Below are 21,310 nucleotides of genomic sequence, written 5' to 3' on the forward strand. Positions count from 1 at the left end.
TCCTTGTACTGTCCTCTGATTCTTCCAGTGTCTACAGCATATACCTCATTCTACTTGCCTACTACCTTGTGGGATCTATAGCTAATAATCTTGGCTAAAGAACGGGCAGTTGGTCCTCTTCATGCCACTGAGGGATCTACAAGGCCTGGTGATTCTGCCCGAAGCCTGGGCCCCCACCTTGGCCCTCACTAACTGGGCCTTTGCATCTCTGCCCTCAACTCTAGGGCCATATTGTTCTTGATGGACAGAAAGTTTGCCAGCTACCCTCTCTATCCCTCCTCAGGGCCTGGGAACTTCTTGGTATCCTCTGTGGCCCACAACAGCCAAAGAAACCTATGAGGCCAAATTCAGTCCCTCCTCTGTCCAACCACACACCACAACCACTTTTGTTCTGGTTTGGCTTCCCCTATACTGGGAAAGTCTGGAAGTTGCTCTCCCAGAGTTCCAGATGGCAAGGAAAGAAACATCTGTCTCTGACCTCAACCTACTTACCATGCTGGTCTCATTCCAAAGTGTGGCCTGAAAGACTACTGCAAACACTCATCTCCAGGCCTCCCCCCCAACCACCACCACCCCATCCCTCTCACAACTGCTCTGCTCCAGCAGGAGAGGCAGTCTTCTCACATTACTTACATCACAAGCCATGCTACCCCCACTACTTTGAGATTCATGGGTGACCAATCGCTGCTTTATTCCACCATCTCTGGTCAGTAAGCCTCACAGTTCAACCTTGAGGCTGCAGAGTCAAAAAAAACAATTTTAAAAGAGAAAATTAAAAAGAATTTAGGATTTGCCAAGCATCATCCCCTATTATATTTAGTTGTGTTTACATGTTGTTAATTGATAAATCTGTATATAGTTTTGTCCTCGAATACTAGTTTTTTTGTCAAAGTTCCAAGTTCCAGAAACCAAACATACCTGAGCCAAGTGAAATCAACCAGTGATCCAGTAACTCTGAAATAACTATGGGATAACTATGAAGTACCCATTATGAGCCCACTTACCACTATGCATATTGTCAAAATACTAATGCAATAAAAAGAAAGATGACTTCCAGATATAGAAACCAGAAAAACAGTTAATGGTGACTCACTAATGAAAATAAAGAATATAAGAAGAGCCTCCTTGACAAGGACAGGGCAAGAATTATGTGCATGATTTTAGACGAGCAAGTTCAAATTACCATAGGGAAATCAAAGTCCACCTTGAGATTTCTTAGAAGTACTTGAAGATTATTAAGCTGGGAAGTAACAGCATAAGTTTGCATTTTTCAAAAAGTTTCACTTCTAGATATCTATACTTCTAAAACAAGAACCCAGAAGATTCTGGTAAGGGAACGTCAACCAACCACTCTTTTGAGACTTCTGGTTCTGAAGAGTAGGCTTAATCTTAAGAGTGGATGAGAAAAGAAGGGATAGACTGAGAAGTGGAGAGGGTAGAGGACAGACCCCCGAGGAATATCAGCATTGTATAATAGACAAGGGAGAAGAGCTGGCAAAAGGGAAGAAGAAGATGCGGAAGTGTTGTACCACAAAAGTCAAAGGAATAGGGAGCGTTAAGGCATAAGAATGGCCAGTCCAGGTAGATGCCCCCATGGGACAAAGATCAGGGCCAAGAAGTGTCCACCAAATTTAGCAATAAGGAGGTCTTCCGTGGAGTAAGGAAGGCCAAGGGCAAACTGCAATAGGTTGGAGCATAACCATGTAGTAAGGGAAGAAAGTTGATACAGACTGCAAAAATAGTGTGGCTAACAAAGACAAGCGCAACAAGAGAAACCCAGAATGGAGAAATCAAGGAGCTGGCTGTTCAATGAAGCAAAAAAAGGGGATATTGAGGGGATGAGGATGAGGTACCCGAAGACTTGGAAATCACGATCAGACAGTGGGATACTGACATTTGCAAAGATGGAGCCATTACAGGGTTAGAATGACACTAGGACGGTGGGCTAAGATGGGATTAAGATAAATATTCATAGAACTGATGGAATCAAGAAAGAGTGAGGTGGGGTGGTACTTCAGAGAACACTGAAATCGGTAAAGGAAAGGCTGGAGTTTGAGCGGGGAGAGAGAGAGAAGACAGTGTCCAAAGTCTTGGGCGAATGCAGACAGTCAACAGTGCCGGTAAAGAGAAGGGTCGAAGGTGGCATAGCCAGATCTTGTCAACTTCAAAAGAACAAGGGATCGTCTTGAGTCTTTCCTTAAGCGAAGCGCTGTAATGCAATCAAGGGGCCCTAAGTACTTCCATGTGACTGTAAACAGATATGAGCCACAAGAATTCTTATTACTGTAAAGGGATCGCCAGACTTACATCACTCCCACTGAACTTCACACACAGCCCCAGAACCACTCCATAGAGAAACTGTTCCTCTTTCTTTATAAAAGAGCTTGTTTGAAAGTGCTGTAATGAAGATGGCCTGGAACCAACAGTGAAGAGAGCTAGAATCTGATGCTGCCCCACCCCTGACTGTGTGACCTTGGGAGTGTCACCTCCCCTTCCTGGACAGCATTTTCCTCATCTATATTTCTTTATTCATCTATTAATGCATAATTCCCACTCTCTGTTGAAACCTAACAGCGGTGGGCACCATCCTAGACGTTGAGAACATAGCAGCAAGCAGGACACACCCCAAACCAAGGGGCTGCCATTTGACAATTCTAATTCCCTCCAGCGGGTGGGTGTGTGTGTTTTAATTGAAAGCACTACAATTTCAGTGTAGCGGCGTAAGACCCGTGGATCTTTCCAGATTCAGTCGGAAACAGATACGGAATGAGATGGCAGCTCCTACTTGGGATCCCTGGACACTGAGGGAGTCCATGAAATTTCTAATAATAAACTTCCAGAAAACCGCTTCCATCACTTTAAGAGATCCAGATGGAAATTATGCCCAACACATTTACATCATTTCAGTAAAAATAAGTGTTTCTGCCTGATGGTCACACATTCTAATGTACACATGTGCGTGGCTCTGCCTTAGAAATGGGAGAAACTATTATTACTGTGCAGTAAATATAATTCAGAGCCACAAAGTTCCCAAGCAAATTGAAACCAAAGGGAAATTTAAAAAAAAAAATTTTTTTTTTTTTAAAGCTCCTGAGTGGAGAAAACTTTGAGAGACCTCAGCAGAGTGGAAAAATTTGGCATCAGAATTTGAAGACATGTTTGTTCAAATCCCACTTCTGCCGCTTTGTCCGCGTAGCTTTGGCTGTATTTCTCTGCGCCTCATCTGTAAAGCTAACCCAGAAGCCTACCTTTTATGGAGTTGAGAGGGTTTAGTGAGAAACTTTATAGTTTCATGTTGTTTAACATGACACAATTAAAACAATAACAGCAACAGACCTGATGTGTGGTGGGAAGAGCCGGAGACAGGGAGGCAGGCACGCCAAGTTCAAATGCCAGTTTCTCAGCAACTGCAGATGGGTGATGCTGGGCAAATGATGTAATCTCAGTGCAGTTCCATTTCCTCAACTGTACAATGGATTATTTTGAGGATTAAATGAGACTTTATATATGTGTGTACATATATATATGTGTGTATATACGTTAGCTACAATATATGTCTATTAGCTTGACACATTATAAAAGTTTGATAAATGTTTATCCTTTCTTTTCTTTGAAAGTCATTACATATTAAATAAAAATATTATTCTTTTCACTTCTCTAGTCTAGCATGCTTCACTTCCCTTAGATATAACTGAAGTATAAACTTCATTTAAAAAATATCAGATACATAATAGATGTTAAGGGCAAAGAGGAGTTAAAAGCACTACAAAAATGTAATGTATATTATATTTTACATGTCACTAACATGTAATATATAATTAATATAATGTTGTTATATTCTACTGCTCGCATTCCTTTGCTACATTACATTTAGTCTGAACCATGGGGATAAAATAAATGGAACTTCTACAGAGCAATTCAGTATTCAACCAGCCAGCTAAGAAATTCCCCTTCTCCCCTCTTCCACCCGGGGGGCGGGGAAGGAGCACTCAGTCAGTCTCCAAGGACAGAGGTGATTTTCAATGTCCATTCACATCTAATTATCAAGTCAAGTATCGCAAAGTCTAACCAATGAGCATTAAGTCTAACTAGCATAAAACATCATCTTATCTTGCCTGCTTCCAAGTCCTTCTTTCTGATAAGTACCCTGGCAGGGTCCAGAGAGGCCACCTAAGTCTTCAGCATTGCTCCATTATGCTTGACAGGTTCCTACTATATCTGGGTGCAGCCCACTTGTCATTAGCTAAGACTCGCAAGAAGTGTTTTGGGCATAGATTTCATCATTGGCATAAGAGATGAGTGTTGCTGCCCACATTCGAATCACCGCATTACTTGGCAGTTCTGCACTGTCTGCAGGTTGACAACAAACTCAGGTACCAATGAAATTAGCCCTATTAGAGATCTCAGACTCTCCACATGAAAAGGAAAGGAAGGCAAGAAAGTCTGTGGAGAATAAATAACTTTTACTCTAAGGAGGACCATTAGTGGAAAGGTAAGGTGGTGCTGGAAAAACTAGCTGTCTGTTATCTCCCAACCCCACCCTCTGTTTTTCAGACTGCGTATGTGCTAATGCTTGAAAATTGCCTCTTGTAATTAATAAGTATTGATGAAGGCCCCTTAAGTCCTATGTCCACAGACATTTTTTCAAAAACTTAATGAAATACTGCTTCTCAAGCTGGTCATTCTAAATCCCGACCCTGGCTACGCATTTGAATGACCCAGCAAGCTTTAAAAAAATACAGATGCAGGGTCCCATCCCAGATCAATTAAATTAGAATCCAGTGGGGGTGGGCAGGCATCAATGGCTTTGCACAGGTTCCAGGTCATTCTATCGTACAACCAGTGTTTTAAGAGCAGCCGTGACACCCACATTCTCTGGCACTTCCAAAACACCTTACCCTTTCCACCAGTCCCAAAGAAAGTGAAAATATGCAGGGGAGGGGGTCCTTTAGAATGGACTGGAGCAAATTGCTCCATCTCAGGATCTATCTTGCTGACAGGTGCATTTCTGAGATAAGGAGAACGTATCCTCCTGTGGGATACTGTACACGCCTTAGGGAGTTTACCCAGATTCTTCAGAATGATCCACCAAGTCTATAAGGAAAGCCAGCTTTGTAACTGCATTTTGAACTTCGCGGCACCCCTGCGGCAATAACCCACTCGGCTCAGTCTCAGATTGCTGTATTGGTCCCTGCCTCCTTTCCAGTCACCACAGTTCTTTGACTAATTTCTTTTACTAATTTATGCTTCTCTGAGAACCATCCCCAGACCCATTTTCCCCCAAATTGCACACTCTCTCATCCTTCCACCCAGAGTCTCCCCAGATGAGAAACACTGGAGTTGTCTTTTTTGGGTTTTTTTGTTTGTTTGTTTTCAACGCTCCTGCTAATCTTAGTCAATTCAGCACTCACGGGCTGGGTGCCCGAATATGCTCGTCAATATGAGAAAACAGTAGGCCAAGAATTACGACATGACTCTCCTTTGATTGGACTTTGCCTCCCAGGAAGCCCAGTTTGACAAAAATCCTGACCGAAAACAAGCAATAATAGTCCCCCCAGTGCTCCGGCCCCTTGCAGATAAACGCCTTGCGGGACCTATCTGGCCATACCCTGCAGAGCCGTCTTAGCCGGAGCAGATGTCTGCGGGCCAGAGGTTTGCCTTGGCTCTATGCATCTTAGAAATCCGTGTCCTGACCGCTGGGCCCACTCCTAGGTGAGTCGCTTTTCTGTTTGTCTCTGGAATTTCACTGCCGGCTTTGATATTTCAAGGTCTACTTCTTAGCAGGAAAGCAGGTAAAAAAAAAAATGTCAACCCACATTGAGATAGATAGCCTCAAAGTTTGAAAAAAGGTGAGGAAAAGTGCAGGGGTGTGTCTCTGAGAGTTCTCTAAGGAAACCTGTGGCCGTTTCCAGCAATTTCTTTTAAACAAGGCATTCAAATGTTAAGGCCGAGATAGTCTTTCAATACTTGGAATTATGAAACAAAGCTGGTTTTCACCAGGGTATGATTGATAAACCTGAGTATATCATTATCTCACATCTGAAAAGTTTAAGAGAAAGAAAATTAGTCTCTCCCTCATTCTGCCTCCATTGTCTACCACTCTTAACAATTGGCTACCTCACCTTTGTGCCCCCATGTCGGGCAAAGGTTAGGCATTTTGCTTCTCCTCCTTGACATCCCAAGTTGTGTCCAGAGGCACACATTTTGACCTCAGGCTTAGGGCTGTAGTTCTTTCTTTCAAGAAAAAGCACCATCCTGTGGACCTGTCAGCCATGCTTCCCGCTAAGACTGACTTCCTCTCCTTTTGTTCTGATCCTGATTGGGAACAGGAAGCTCATACCAAGCCGAGCCAGGAAATAAATCACGCAGGTACCATGTGCTTACTGAACACCTATGCTGTACCCAGAATTGCTGGAGAACACGTACACCATCCAATACAGAATGATCCAATTTGGGGACAGCATTGAACTATTTTGGGTTTTGACAGTATAGCTGGAGGACAGTATCTGCCCAGACACTCACCCTCTGCCCAGACATCATTGCAACCTGCAGCCATTTCCACTTTGGTCATCTGACTCTTGGTTTAACCAAATTCTGTTTTGGAATCTGATGGCCATGGCAAGCAATCTTCCTTAGCCTCTCAGCTGCAGCGGGGGCCGCCGTACCTCCTGGGCCCCACTGGGCAGGTGGTTCGCTCACAGGGCTGTGCCGTCCAGGAGCGGCTCATGGAGCTGCTGCACAGACCAGCACGGGTTTGGCTGAAGGCTGCACCAGGCTTTCCTTCAGGCCCTCACTTCCTCTACCCCCGTGAGCTAAAAAGCCTTGTTCCATTCAGAAAACATTTTCACTTACCAGGCATCGGGCACAAAGGAGATTTGGGAAGACAGTTACTGAAAGTTGCTTTAGCCTTCTGGTACTTACCCTGACCCTTTCTTAAGCTAAAAAAATAATTTAAACAACCCGCATTCCTGGATTGAGACTCCCGCTGATCAAAAATGAGAGGCTGCAGGGAAGGCTGCAACCACTTTGAAGTTTGTGCCCCCGGGTCCCGGCCGCACTCAGCTGTTTCAGGGAGGATCACAAAGCCCCCTTGGTTGGCCCCCCAGCTCTAAGTAGCTGCATTGCTGAGCCGGCTTTGGGTTGGAGCACTCTCACCACCAAGGCCCTTAAGAGTTTGTTAGGGTTACCCCACTGGAACACTCCGTGCTCTGCCCCTTGATAGAGGGTTGAGATCAAAACAGAGTGTTCAGATCCATCATGAAGTGAGACACACAGTTCGACCAGAGACCTGGAGTTTGCAAGTGATTTTTTTAAATACAGATTTGATCAGAATGGCACACTCCTCTGGAGCGAGGCTTCCCAAACTCAGCTCCAGGCGCCATTACCAACGAACAAACCATGTAAGTTTGGGCAGGTTACTCAACCTTTCTGTTCCTTGGTTCCCTCATCTGTAGGATGGCGGTTGCATTCATTTCCTCGTACCACAAACCAGGTGGCTTCAAACAACAGAAATCTATTATCTCAGGATTCTGGAGGCTGGAAGTCTGAAATCAAGGTGTCCACAGGGCTGTGCTCCCTCTGAGACCCTGGGTAGGATTCTTCCTAGTTTCTGCTGGTGGCCAGCAATCTTTGGCATCCTTGGCTCATAGCTACCTCATTCCAGTGCCTGGCTCTGGCACCACAGGGCTATCTTCAATCATCTTTCCTCTGTGCATGTTTGTCAGGTTCTAAATTTTCTCTTTTTATAAGGACATCAATCATATTGGATTAGGGCCCACCCTAATGAACTCACTTGAACTTGATTTCCTCTGCAAAGACCCTCTTTCCAAATAAGGTCACATTCTGAGGTACAGGGGTTAGAACTTCAACTTTCTGGGCAAGGGGAGTGGGGTGGGGGGACACAATTCACCCCATAACAGTGACAACAATAGCACCTATCTAATAAGGGTCCCTGTGACAGTTAAATTATTATATATATGTTGTATTTACAACATCTGTGCCTGGCACAAAACTCAGTATGCGTGAAATATTCTTTAAAATAATAAGTTGCTATTACTTTGATAAGCTTTCTGGTTGAGGAAAGGAAGGGATAGAATTACAGCTAGCCTTCAGGGGGTATCACCGGGCTGCACGTACTTAACCTGAAGCCACAGTGACCATGAGCTATTGCTACTGGTGAATTGTTGGGGATAGATCAATAATGGTTTGTTTGCAAACATAAGAGTGCCCATGAGAACAGGTCATAAACCGGGCATCATCTCTTAGGTCTCTCAGAGTAGAACAGAAATGTTAAAACCAGTGTGCTAGTAAAGTCATAGCTCTTAACACAGGCCCTGGAAGTGGGTGGCCTGAGTTTGATTCCAGGGTCCATAGTTTATTAGCTTTGTGACCCTAGGCAAGGTCCTTGATTTCTCTAAATCTGTTCCTCACCTGCAAACTGAGAATAAAACCGTGACTTGCTATGTGAAATTCCTGATAGTTCATGCCATGTCCTTAGCACAGTGAAGGGGCAGCTTTGAGGGCTCCATGGGCACAACTATCATTATTTTTTCTTTTTAATTTGTAAATAGCAACATATTGAACCCATGGTTCAAAGATCAAAAAATATAACAAAGTATACATTGAGAAATCTTGATTTCCCCACCCATAACTTTTCATGAGATTTACGTTTTTACATATAAAGTACTTAGAATCCTGCCCCTCTTGCCCCACCGTATTCCCATAGGCAGCCACCTTCATTAGCTTTCTGTGCATCCTTCCAGAATGTTTTAGTGCAGATTAAAGCATAGAGTCATATGTAATCTTATACTTCCCCTTTCTTTTACATACTATCTTGTACTTTGTTTTTTCCTTTTTTCTTTACAATATATCCTGGAAACCTTGCCATATCAATTTAGAAGGAACTTCCTAATTCTCCTCACAACTGATTAATTTCCCATTGTGCGGATAGGCAGTCCAGTTAATCTATCTTTGTTGATGAATGCTTAGGTTGTTTCCAATCTTTTGTACGATAAACAATGTTGCAATGGATATTTTTAGTCCTATATCATTTTGCAAGTAGATAGTTCTACCTGAGGACTAATTCCCAGAAGTGATGTAAAGGAGTCAAAAGGAAATCACCTTTGTCACTTTGCTAAAATGGCCCCGTGGCCCCGGGAGGTTTGTACTACTTTTGCACTTTGCCCAGCAGAGTGTGAGAGTGCTTATTTAACCCCCTGCCTTGCCAACAGCTCTGGGCCAATTTTTTGGTATTTGCCAGTCTCATAGGTAAAAAGATGGTATCTTCAAATAGCTTTAATTTCCCTCTCTCTCTTTTTATTATTTTTTAATTGAAGTATAATTGATATACAACATTCTATTAGTTTCAGGTGTACATCATGATGATTCAATGTTTTTATACATTATGAAATGATTCGCACAATAACGTTGCATATCTTTTCATCTGTTTAAAGGCCCCTGTGTATGTTTTCCTTTGTGACTGTCCAGTCCTTTACTCTTTTTCCCATTGAGCTTCTTGTCTTTCTCTTATGGATTTCTATGACCACTTTATAAACTAGTCCTTCGTCTCTGGTATGAATTACAAACATCTCCCCCAATCTGTTGTTCATCTTTTGACTGTATAGGTGGTGTGGTTTTGGTGTAGTTATATTTTCATATTTATCTTATTCTTCATTTTTCAAATAGTTAAGAAGGAGCACTAAACTGGGAGTTAGAAGTCCCAAGAGTGGCTAGGTAGGTGGCCATTGGAGAGAAACTGCCTGGGTTTGAATCCCAACCTGGCCACCAAGTGCCCTCTGCCGTGTAACCTGAGGAAAATTACTCACTATCTCTGTGGCTCAGTTCATTATCTTTAAAGTGTGATAATACTAGTCATAGATATCTCATAGAGCTGATGTAAAAATTAAGTAAGGTAATAAGAATAAAGTCTTCGAAGAATTCCTGATGTAGACTAAACACTTCCAAATGTTAGCAATTATCATTCCATTTATTTGAGTTAAATTTATCTCAGCAATCTGGGAAAGTACCCAAACATCTGTTAATGGAAAAACTAGGCTTAATTATTAAATTGAATATATCCAAAATGTCAGTTTTCCCTCCTTCTTTGGTGGTATACACCTGTGTTTTTAATATTCATATTCAATACAAGTTAACAGATATTTATTCGTCAACTACTGTTGGACATGGATAGTCATTTGTTTATTCATCCAGGTAGTACAGCAAATATTTATTGAGTTTGCAACACGGGCCAGACATTGCATCAACTGCAGTTTAATACTGAACATGTTACAAGGGTCTCTGCCCTCACTGGGCTTACAGTCTACTAAGGAATATAGACAAATACACAGTGACTGAAACTCAGCCAGTGTCTCCGAGTGAAGCCCATGATGCTAAGGGAGATATGTTCCTGTGACCTTCACCATTCCACTCGTGCACTGGCTTCCTCTGCAAGGACTTTGCTCCTCTAACTCTGCCCCTCCTTCCTGCATCATCAATAGTTCCCTTTGTATCGAATCATTCCCATCAGCCTACAGACATGTTGTAACATTTCCGTTAAATGGTGGCTCATCCTCAGCCTTACTCCAGACACATACTCACATCCAGCTTCATGGAACAACATAGCACTTACATTCTGACAACTCTCAATTTTATGTCTATGGTGCACCCCACTTCCCTGAACACAATGTCTAATTACTTAAGTCAGCAGGGATCCCAAAATTAACATGTCCAAAAATACTGTCTTGGGATTGATTTCTCTACCGACCTCACCCAACCTACACCATCACTCACAGAGTTACTCAGGTAATAACTGGGGAATCACACGTGACTTCTCTATTTGCATCCTTCCCACGGGCAATCTAACAGCACGTCTGGTGGTATTATCTTTAAAATATATCCCAAATCTGCCCACTGCCTGCTATCTCCACTGTAACTATTCTAGCTTAAATCACTATCATTTCTGGCCTGTATCCATCCTGCCCACACCCCACTAATCAGTTTTCCATCTAACAATGAGAGACATTTTGAAATCTTTTGAAAACATAACTCTGGTGTTACTCCTGTTCTCATACTCCTCTAAGAATTTCCATCAAGCTCAGAATCAAATCCAAACTCCTCACCACACCCTACAAAGAAGGAGCTGCACCCTACCTGTTTATCCAGGCATGTCTGCCACCCTCTTTTTGCTCACTCTGCTCTGTCACCGTACTTCTGTGCCTCCGACATACTGTCTCAGGGCCTTTACATTTACTTTCCCCTAGCATGGAACACTCGTTTTCCAGATACTCACATAACTTCTCTCTGAATTCATCCAAGTATCTAACCAAGTATCACCTTCTGTTCTGGTCACTTTTGCTATGTAGCAAACCATCCCAAGACAGCACCTTAAAACAATACCAGTTATTTTACTGATTCATGAGTCCAAGGGTTGACTGGGCTCAGTGAAGGGGTTCCCATGGGTCTCCCACATGGATGTAGTCAGATGGTGGCTGGGCCTGGGATTCTTATCATGGCTTCTTCACTCGTGTCTGTCATTTGCGCTGGGAAGACCCAAACTGCTAGGGGCTGGAACAATTGATTTTCCTTGAGAATCTGTCTCTCTATCTCTCTCTTTCTCTTTGTCCTCCATGTGGTAGACTCAGGGTAGTCAGTTTTATACATAGTGGGAAAAGGCTCGCAGAGCACATGTCTTGAGATAAGCCAGCAGAACTTGCATGGCCTTCTCGAACCTTAGCCTTTAAGTGATCCAGGCTCACTTCTACAGCATTCTACTCACCAAGGTGTTAATAAAGATACTAACGGCTTTAATAGGAGGGCACATAGACTCCATCTTTGATGGGAAGAATGACCAAAAAAATTGTGAACACATTTTTCCATCACCACATGTCCTCTCAGAGGGTTCTTTGACTACCCCACATAAGAAAGCTCCTTCCCCTACCCCAGCCCTAGAGCCCTCTCTATCCTCTTACCCTGCTTTATTTTCCTTTATAGTTCATATGTCTTCACTGATATTGCATGTTATAGTTGCTGGATACTTGTTTATTACATATCTCACCCACTAGAATGTAGGCTCCATGGTGGTAAGGACATTGTTTTGTAGCCCCAGCCACTAGAACCATTCCTGACACAGAGCAGGCCTTCCATAAAGGTCGTTGAATATTGCCTCATTGGGAGCACATGAAAGAAGCTCCTAAATAATACTTGGGAAATCAGGAAAAGTCCTGAAAAAAATGTGTTGGACACTGCTGTTATATTATCTTTTCGTCTTGATGAATTGCATGAACTAAGCAAACTGTCAGATCTGTGGGTTAAGAATGCAGTCCTAATTAGCTTATATTTCTCCACTCAAAGGAGCCACATTGTCTTATTTATCGACAAAAGATTCCTTCCTACGGCAGGTGTTTTTTCGCCTGGGTCTGCCACAATGTGTCCTGGAGTGTGAGCTGCTCCTGAGGTTTCCTTTTACTGAAGCTAGAAACTTGTCATGGCCGGGAGATGGAAGCAGGCGTACATCAAGGGCCCTTCATTTAATGCATTCCTGGCCCAGAGTTAGACCTCCTGTCGTGTTGATATACATCACTTTGATCTGGGAAGTGACTTTCAAGCTGAGATTGAAACACTTAGAGATACATTTTACTTGATAAACACATTTCATCTAGGAATCCAGAAAGTGCTTTACAAATACTTCTCCACTCAGCCTAATAACTCAGCAGGGTGAAAGGCAGGTGGTAAGCATGGTGCATACTCAGTCTTAGAGCCACAAAACATTATCTGCCTAGTGAGTCAGAGGAGCTCAGGAGGGAGCAGCAGGCTCAGAAGGAGCTATCCAAGATCACTTATCTTCTTTCTTAATATTTATGTAGTACATTCATTTCAGTTACACATTCCTTTTGCATAATCTACTATTTCCTCCTGATAATCCCCCAGAGTCCTGCTTATTTTGCCTCCAAGTAACCAGGTATCTGGTGCAATGAAGAGAAAACAGCCAGATGCTCACACTTTTCAGTTTATTTTTGCCTAATTTGACATCATTTAGTTTTAAGCTTAAAATAGATCCAGGCAAGAACCAAGTTGTCCAACTGATGTGCTTTACCTAGAATGGCTCTATTAAGAAAGAAGGAAAGAAAGAAAGGAGGGAGGGAGGGAGGAAGGAAGACAGGAAAGGAAGAGAGAAAGCAAGGAAGAAAGAAAGAGAAAATTTTTGTTAGCTTACTGTATTTCAAAATGTCTAAAAAGTCATAAGACTATTATATCCAAAAAGTATTGACTATGACCTTTTAGGTCATTTCAAAGAAGATTTGATTGGTGATGGGAAGGGGAGGCAGCATAGGGAACAGGGCAAAATTGCTGTGAACTAGGAATGGAGAAAAGTAGATTCTGAATCCAGTTTTGCCACTAACTGTCCAAATTTGGATAAGTAGTGTAGTTCTGGTTTTAGTTTCTCATCTGTAAAAGAGAACTAATAATGCCTACAAAATGAAGTCTCAGTGGTAGAATAAAAGAGTAATGAGAAAATGAGATTTGAAAATTACCTAGTAAAACTAGTAGACAAATAGAAGAAACTGCCTAATTAAAAAAAATTTATTGAATGTTGTGAGCTAAATTGTGTCCCCTCCCCCCATGCATATGTTGAAGTCCCAACCCCCAAGATCTCAGAATATGACTGTATTTGGAGGTAGGGTCTTTAAAGAGGCAATTAAGTTAATATGGGGTCATTATGGTGGGCTCTGACCCAATACGACTTATAAGAAGAGTCAATTTGTACAGAGCTGTAGAGAGGAAAGACCATCTGAAGATGGCCATCTACAAGCCAAGGAGAGAAGCCTCACAAGAAACCAACCCTGCAGACACCTTGATCTCAGACTTCTAGCCTTCAGAACTATGAGAAGATAAATTTCTGTTGTTTCAGCCACATGGTCTGTGGGATCTGGTTATGACAGAACTAGTAAGCCAACAAATACACTGCGCCTGATATCTAGAGGGCTGTAAGTCTCACTCCCAGGGCAAAGGATGTGATAGAGGACTTTCCTAGAGGGCCATTCAGGGGATGGGGGTCATTCCAGGGATGAATCCAAATCGTGGTCTAGGAGGGCAATAAAAGATCAAAGGCAGAGCTCTCTACTAAGTCCAGAGTGTAGGTCAAATCTGTAAAAAAGAAAAGGAGTCCTTTAGTTAGAAGCTGAGAAAGAAGAGAATCAGTGTGTACATAATTAATGCGGTGCTATTATTTATGTAAAGGATGTTAGAGAACAGTCTATGGGCGATGCCAATATCTTTGGAGCAGGATCCCCGTCCTTGTGTGTGAAACAAAGGAACAGCCTTTCTCATCAGACCGCATCACTGGCTGGGTTCTAGGCTTGCCCAGCAAAGCACTCCTCACTCTGAAGTGTTTACAGTGGCTTTTACCTTCCATCATGATCCTTCATTCCGTACTGCACCCTCTGAACCAGTTATTCATTGAAGCTGTTCTCAGTGGCAGGTGGGAAGGATAAAAGTATCATGTCACTGATCTATAGGGTAAATTTTTTAGAACCAAGGGAGTAATCTCTTTGGGGGAGATGCTAAAACAAAATGCTAACCTGACCATCTAAGTAAGTGATAAATACAAAAAAGATAGACTGGAGCAGATAATCTAGCTGAAGGCAACAGGACTAATACGGAGAAACGAAGATATTTAAAAGATCCATAGAGACATTAATAAATAGAGCGTAGAGTAATTCCCGAAAATAGTGATAAACCAGCTCAGTGATATTTTCAAGTTAGTGGTAGCTTCAAGTTTGGGCTATATTGATATAATGAGCACACCCAACCTATTTGAATTGTACCCTTTCAGATTTCATGAATATGCTCCTGATGCAGTGTTTCTCAACAGGGCATGAACATGAAAATCACCTGGAGTACTTTTTAAAATCATTTGGTGCCTGGAGCCCATCCTTAGAAAGCCTGATTTAATTGTTTTAGGGTGACAATCACAATTTTACAAATTCCTATTTTTAATATCTGAGGATTATGACTTGCAGTGTATGGAGCCCCACTGCTATAGATCATAAAGGTGCATCTGCCATTGCCTCTTGATGAGGCCCAACAGTCCCAGAGGAGATCTTAATTTTATGGAAAAGTTCTAGCAGAAAATTTCTCAGCCCTGTAGTTTCAGATTCACGCTAATACTCAGGCTTCCAGGAAAGCAGGCTCACCAAAGAGTTTTGGCAGCCTGTTTAATATAAGTTTAACCTGTCCTTTTAAAAGATGGACACTTATCAGACCCCCTGATTTTCTGGATGGTGTAGGATGTCTCCAGTCTTAAAGTCTGCCTTACTGACAGACAAGTGGTGCACAAGTAGAATGTGGGTGGTTTGCTAGAAGATTGTAACCTAGAGAAATATAGACCTAGATCTGCCCAAGAAAACATGATCAAGAACTTCCTGCCCCTTCTTGCACTTAGTTATTCATTTGTTGTCAGAAAACATTTACTGAGCACCTACTGTGTTCCAAGAACTTGATATGCAAGCTGCACAGGGTTAGAAGTGTCCCAGCTCACTGATGTTGTTATTCAGAATATAAGCTCTTTTAGTTTGGGGATCATAGTTTTTGCTTTATTTTGTTTTGTTGTTTTGCACACCATTATATCCCACATGCCTAGCAAATAGAGACAATTAATAAATATTTGATGAATGAATTAATGAATGGAGGCATGAGTAGGTGAATTAATTAAATGAAATATATGATTGCCAAGGTGATTATGACCTAAGGAAGAACAAGATTCTATAAGAATATGTACAGAGAAAAATAAATTACACAAGGAGTTTAGGGAATGTTCAAGGGGGAAAAAAAGCCATTATGCCCAAGACAAGATCACTGTAGTACATTGGAAATAGAAGGCTGAAAAGCCTGAAGACATGAGAAAAAGTAGCTTATCTTGGAAATTTCAATTCAATGTGGTTAAAGCTTCGATGGAGAAAGTGAGGTTGAAGAATTAGGAAGGAGATAGGCCATGCAGAGCTCTCTAGACCATGTTCAATTTCTCATTGCACCTGGGACAAATTACCACAAATCAGTGACTTAAAACAATATAAATGTACTATCTTACAGTTCTACAGGTCAGAAGTCTGAGGTGGGTCTCACTGGACCAAAACCAAAGTGCCCCCTGGGCTACATTCCTTTCCAGAGGCTCTAGGGGAGAATCCATTTTCTTGGCTCTTGCTGCTTGGGAGGCTGCCTGCCTTCCTTGGTTCATGGCTTCCTTCCACCTTCACAACGAGGAATAGCCAGTGGGGTCCCTTCTACTGCTTTGAATTTCTCCTACCTCTTCTGTCTTCACATCTCCCGGAACCACTCTTCTGCTTTTGGGAGCTCACATGTTTGGAATGAGTCTACCCAGATTACACAGAATAATCTTTCTTAGTCACATCTGCAAAACCCCTTCTGCCACATAAGGTAGAACACGAACAGATTCGAGGGATTAGGGTGTGGACATCTTGGGGAGTCAGGATTCCGCCTGCCACACCATGTGAGAAGATTCAGACTTTATCCTAAGAGTGATAGGAAGCTCACAGAAACGTTTTCAGAAGGGGAATGGTACTATCAAATCTGCATTTTTAAAAAGATCCTGTATATGATTTGTGGAAACTGGATTAGCAAGAAATTATTGTCATCCAGGAGAGATGTAATTTTAGTGTAGAACAGAGAAGTGTCTGGCAGAGATGAAGGACGGATGAATTTGAGAATCATTTATGAGACTAAACAACAGATTTTAAGGGTTGATTAGCTACAGGCGATGAGTGTGAGGGATGCAGGATAAGACAGGCAGCACCCAAGCCTCTGGCCAGGCCAACTGCATAAATGAAAGTGCTGTTCACCCAGACAGTAAGTACAGGGAGAGGTGCAGCTTTGAGAGGAGAGGAAAAATAATGAATTTGTTTGGGGAATACATTGAGTTCAATGGACCGCAATGAAATCCAAGTGCAGATGTCCAGTTGGGAGTTATATTCAAGAGCTTAAAATTCAGGAGAGATGTCTGGACTGCAGACTTATCTCTGAGTGTCATTAGCATATGCATGGAAACCAAAGCCCTGGGAAAGTATAGAGAGGAAAAAGAAAAAATTCAAGGAGAGGGCCTTGAGGAAAAACAGCATTCCAGAGACTATCTAAGGAGGAGGAGCCTACATGGACGGGTAGGAGAACCGAAAGAAGAGAAAGAAGAAATGGTAGGAGTTTATTGTCATTTAGTCCGAGGGAAGAGAGTGTTTTAAACAGCAGGAATGGCCAATTGCATTGACCCCTGTGAGGAAGTCAAGAGAAGCACTGAAAGGACCAAGTGAGCCACAAGGCAGTCATCATTGACTTTGGCCAGAGCAGTGTCCCTGGGGCAGGAGGGCTGAGCACTGATTGGGGAGTGAGGAACAAAGGGTGCAAACTACTCTTCCAAGAAAGTTGGATAAAGGATGAGAGAATTTAAGAGATACCTAAAGGGGCATGGCAGGTTGAAGGAGGAGATGAAACTCTTTTTTTTTTTTTTTTTAATGAAAGGAAAACATAAACTTGTTGATAACAATTCCTTTATGAAGTGGCTTAGTGAAGGGCAGGAGGAAATGCGGGCAGCTGGAAGGAAATGTAGAGTTCACAAAGAGGGTTTTATTTGTTCATTCATTTGCTTGTTTCTGTTTAGTATCAAAGACTTGAACACAATATACAACACATGGGAAGAAACTGGTAATGAGGAAGACTTTTAATGGATAACATATTCAACTGGTCAAGGTCTCAGAGAAGAGCTGGGATCTAGAGCCTTCATGGAGACATTGGCGTTACCAAGCCAGCCCTTTGGAGTAAGAGGCTGTACTCTAGAAAGGACAGGTGCCAACTCAAGGAAGTTGGGGCAGAGCATTTATACGATTCTTGTTCAGTGGCTTTTGCTTTTAGTTTTGTTCTGGTGTTTTTCTTTCATTGAAGGAGATAATCATCCAAGGAGGTGTTGCGACCAGAAGAGATCCGAATGGTGAACTGAGAAAGAAAGAGAAGTTCAAAGCCAGAAAAGCACAGCTGAGTTTTGGGTCTGGGGGTGAGAGGGAAGGCTATAAGGGCCAAAGTATAGGTGTGAAAATGCAGAACAGTGAGGGGTCAGTCCTGAAGCAGAGTGTGAAGTGGTAAGTCTTGAAGTTTAGGACGTGCACAGTGCAAGGGTAGGAAAGCTGGGCTTCCCAGGTCCTGCCTACAGGAGCGGCTGGGCTGGCTGGCTTACATTTGCAAGAGAACCAGGCAACTGGAGACCTTTTCAGACTCTGGGGGACACAAAGTGAAACAAGGTCTCTAGCCTCACTGAGTTCAGAAGGTAGTGGGAAATCTAAGACTAATCAATGTAAAACAGGCAGCAGGATGACTTGCCCGGTTTTTCTTATCACCATTACTATCTTGTGGTTAGGTTGAAAGTTAAGTCACAAAGCAGTACAAGAATTCAACAAGAAGGCCAGATGAAAACACAGAGCAGCATACAGTCAAATGTCAAATGAGAGATCTAGTAAAAGGATTAGTCCTTTGATTTGCGGGGCACCTGGGTGGTTCAGTCGGTTAAGCGTCTGCTCAGGTCATGATCCCAGTGTCCTGGGATCGAGCCCCGAATCCGTCTCCTGCTCAGCAGGGAGACTGCTTCTCCCTCTCTCCCCTTCTTGTGCTCTATCTCTCACTCTCTCTCTCTCAAATAAATAACTAAAATCTTTTTAAAAAAAAAGGATAAGTCCTTTGATTTGGAAGGCAGAAAAGTGTAAATAAATCAGACTGGCTTGGGAAGACTTCTTGGACACAAACACTCGTCATGCCATGAAGTTGATGTGTTCTGTTATCTTAGTCATGGCCCACAGATAATACAAGAGAACAAGAAGCCATTTCCCATCGACTGCAGAATGAGCTCCTGGAGCGAATGGTCAGAATGTGACCCTTGCCTCAAACAAATGGTAAGTGTTCATTGTCATTCCCCACCCGTGACCCCAAATGGAAACTGTGTTCCCAGCATCTCCAGGAGAAGGACTAGGAGGCAGGAACCCTTTCCCCCAGCTGAGTTCCAAACTAAGAAGAAAAGATAAATATCTACGTGAACGAAGCTTGATTTGCCTGGAAATCTCAACGTGGCACACAATAGTAAATGCGTGCCACGAGGACCCAGATTCTGTAGGAGATGGCCAACCCTAGCATGCAAGGTGTTACTTTAACATTAGTGACTGCTTTTAGGGCTTCCATCTTTTTTTATTTTATTTTATTTTATTATGTTATGTTAATCACCATACATTACATCATTAGTTTTTGATGTAGTGTTCCATGGTTCGTTGTTTGCGTATAACACCCAGTGCTAGGGCTTCCATCTTGAAACAATCGACTCAGCTGGGTCTGGAGGACTGCAGGGTTGTGGATGCAGTTTTAGATCATTATCCCTTTTGGCCATAGAAATTCTAATATTTCCAGCTGGTTTTATGCAGTTCCGCTCAAGGAGCATTGAGGTTTTCGGACAATACAACGGGCAGAAGTGCGTAGACGCTGTGGGAGACAGACGACAGTGTGAGCCCACTGAGGCCTGTGCAGACATGGAGGAGGATTGTGGCAAGAAATTTAAATGTGGTACAGGTAATCCCTGCGTCCCCCTTGCTCACCACAGAGCGAAAAGAACGAAGCCTGCTTTTACACGCTCGTGTTTCCAAGTGCGAAAGGGGCCGGTCAAAGGGCTGTCTGTAAATGCTGAACAGCACAGCCCACTGTGGGGCAGGGTGCAGCCTCAGAGATGCTGATTCCTGGTTTCCACAAGTTAGTTAACAAACAAGGCATCTTTAGATTTACCCTAAAAAAAAAAAAAAAAAAAAAAAGAATTCAGAAATAACTGTGAAGGGTGCTTCCGAGGATTCAAGTGTGTGCCTGTTCCCTGCCCTCTATCGTTAAAGTCCATTTGCTAACTCCAGGAAGAGAAAGGAAATCTGACATTAGACATGCAGTGTCTTTCTTGATTTTGATTGCAGGCAGGTGCATCAGGAGGCAGCTTCTGTGTAACGGTGACAATGACTGCGGGGACTTTTCAGATGAGGATGATTGTGAAGGTGATCCCCGTCCCCCCTGCCGTGAGAGGGCCGTGGAAGAATCCGAGCTGGCTCGGACAGCAGGCTATGGGTCTGTATTTGGCTTAAATGGGTGAAAGGGGCACCTCCGTCTTGCCTGCTGCGCTAGGGTGGTGGAGGGTCTGTGTGGGCCGGGGGGAGGCGTGGGGAGCAGCTCCCGGGTCCGCCTTCTGCTTGAAACATGCTTGAGCTTAAAAGAAGGTAAGTGTGACATGAGTATCTCGAGATCATTTGGACAAAGCGCCTGGCCTCAGGAGGGTGATTTTCTCCGAGTCCATCAGGAGATGACGCACCTCGGTTATGAACCTCGGGAAGGCCACAACAATGTTCGAGTGACATGCTACCACATGACATTGAGTTGCCAGGGGTAGGTCTGGCCTTTCAAACATTTGAATTGTCAGTCAGGATGTCTTCCCTGGGAACTTGTCCTGGATCTATGCCTGGTTATCAGTTCTCAGGAGGGTACAGCATTGTAGAGTTGACCCGATAGGAAAGGGCAGAAGAAGCAGTTCTGATGTGGATGGTGTTGGTGTTGAGACTCTGGTTCTCATTACAAAGTGAAGTTTCACCCACTTTCTGTACAAAACATAGGGGCTCTGGCCAGCTAAGCTCGGATGAGAGGTCTTGGACAGTTTAGAACTCATAGAGTGTCACAGAATAAAGACTGTCACCCAGAGATCTGCACTCTAGGAATTAGGAAAATGACGTAGCCCTGAGGTGCTGTTCTGTTCTGTTCCACACGGTCAGAGAAGATTCCAGGGATATCCATGACATAGTTTCCATTTGTTGTTCTGAGCTGTTTTCAGCAAAGGTACTTTGGGTAGATTTGTTGGCAAACTGTACTCAACAGAGACAAGCTTTTCCCAAGTCCACTGGTCTATTGACAGAGATGGCACGTGGCTCTGTTTCACTGCCTGTTGTGCGATGTGTCTTATCAATCTCATGATCTCAGTGCCTGATTCATCATAGGTGCTCCATAAACCCTGGGTGGGGGGAGTAGACAAATAGGTGAATCAGTCAATCAGTTCATGAATTAAGGAAAATAAGTGCTTCTAAAATACTGTCAGTTGGCATCAGGTAAGATTGAAACTGGGTCCCTAGAAATAAATTCAGGTTCAGGACTTAAGTCCCGGGAATGGGGATAAGGAGAGGAAAGAAAATGGGGATGGTGGTAAAAGCAAGGCTAATAGAGGAACTAAGGTACTTGTTCTCAACCAGGGGTG

The 21,310-nt window shown here is 43.0% G+C and overlaps 1 protein-coding gene across 4 annotated transcripts in view; it reads left to right on the top strand.

The window, feature by feature from the left end:
- The first annotated feature begins 5,478 nt into the window (after positions 1–5,478).
- Positions 5,479–21,310, top strand: part of C9 (complement C9) — a 53,963-nt gene continuing 38,131 nt past the window's right edge. For 2 of the 4 annotated variants that reach the window (XM_027606471.1, XM_027606472.2), the window contains exons 1-5: positions 17,769–17,819; positions 17,944–18,032; positions 18,836–18,941; positions 19,461–19,605; positions 19,992–20,139. In XM_027606471.1, coding sequence (XP_027462272.1) covers positions 17,784–17,819; positions 17,944–18,032; positions 18,836–18,941; positions 19,461–19,605; positions 19,992–20,139 — 524 coding nt within the window. In that variant the 5' untranslated portion in view covers positions 17,769–17,783. Of the gene's footprint in view, positions 5,713–17,768; positions 17,820–17,943; positions 18,033–18,835; positions 18,942–19,446; positions 19,606–19,991; positions 20,140–21,310 lie in introns of those variants that run through there. The other 2 variants (XM_027606473.1, XM_027606474.1) reach the window with 2 other exon arrangements.

This window comes from Zalophus californianus, chromosome 5 (assembly GCF_009762305.2).
Source record: "Zalophus californianus isolate mZalCal1 chromosome 5, mZalCal1.pri.v2, whole genome shotgun sequence".
NCBI classification, from domain to species: domain Eukaryota; kingdom Metazoa; phylum Chordata; class Mammalia; order Carnivora; family Otariidae; genus Zalophus; species Zalophus californianus.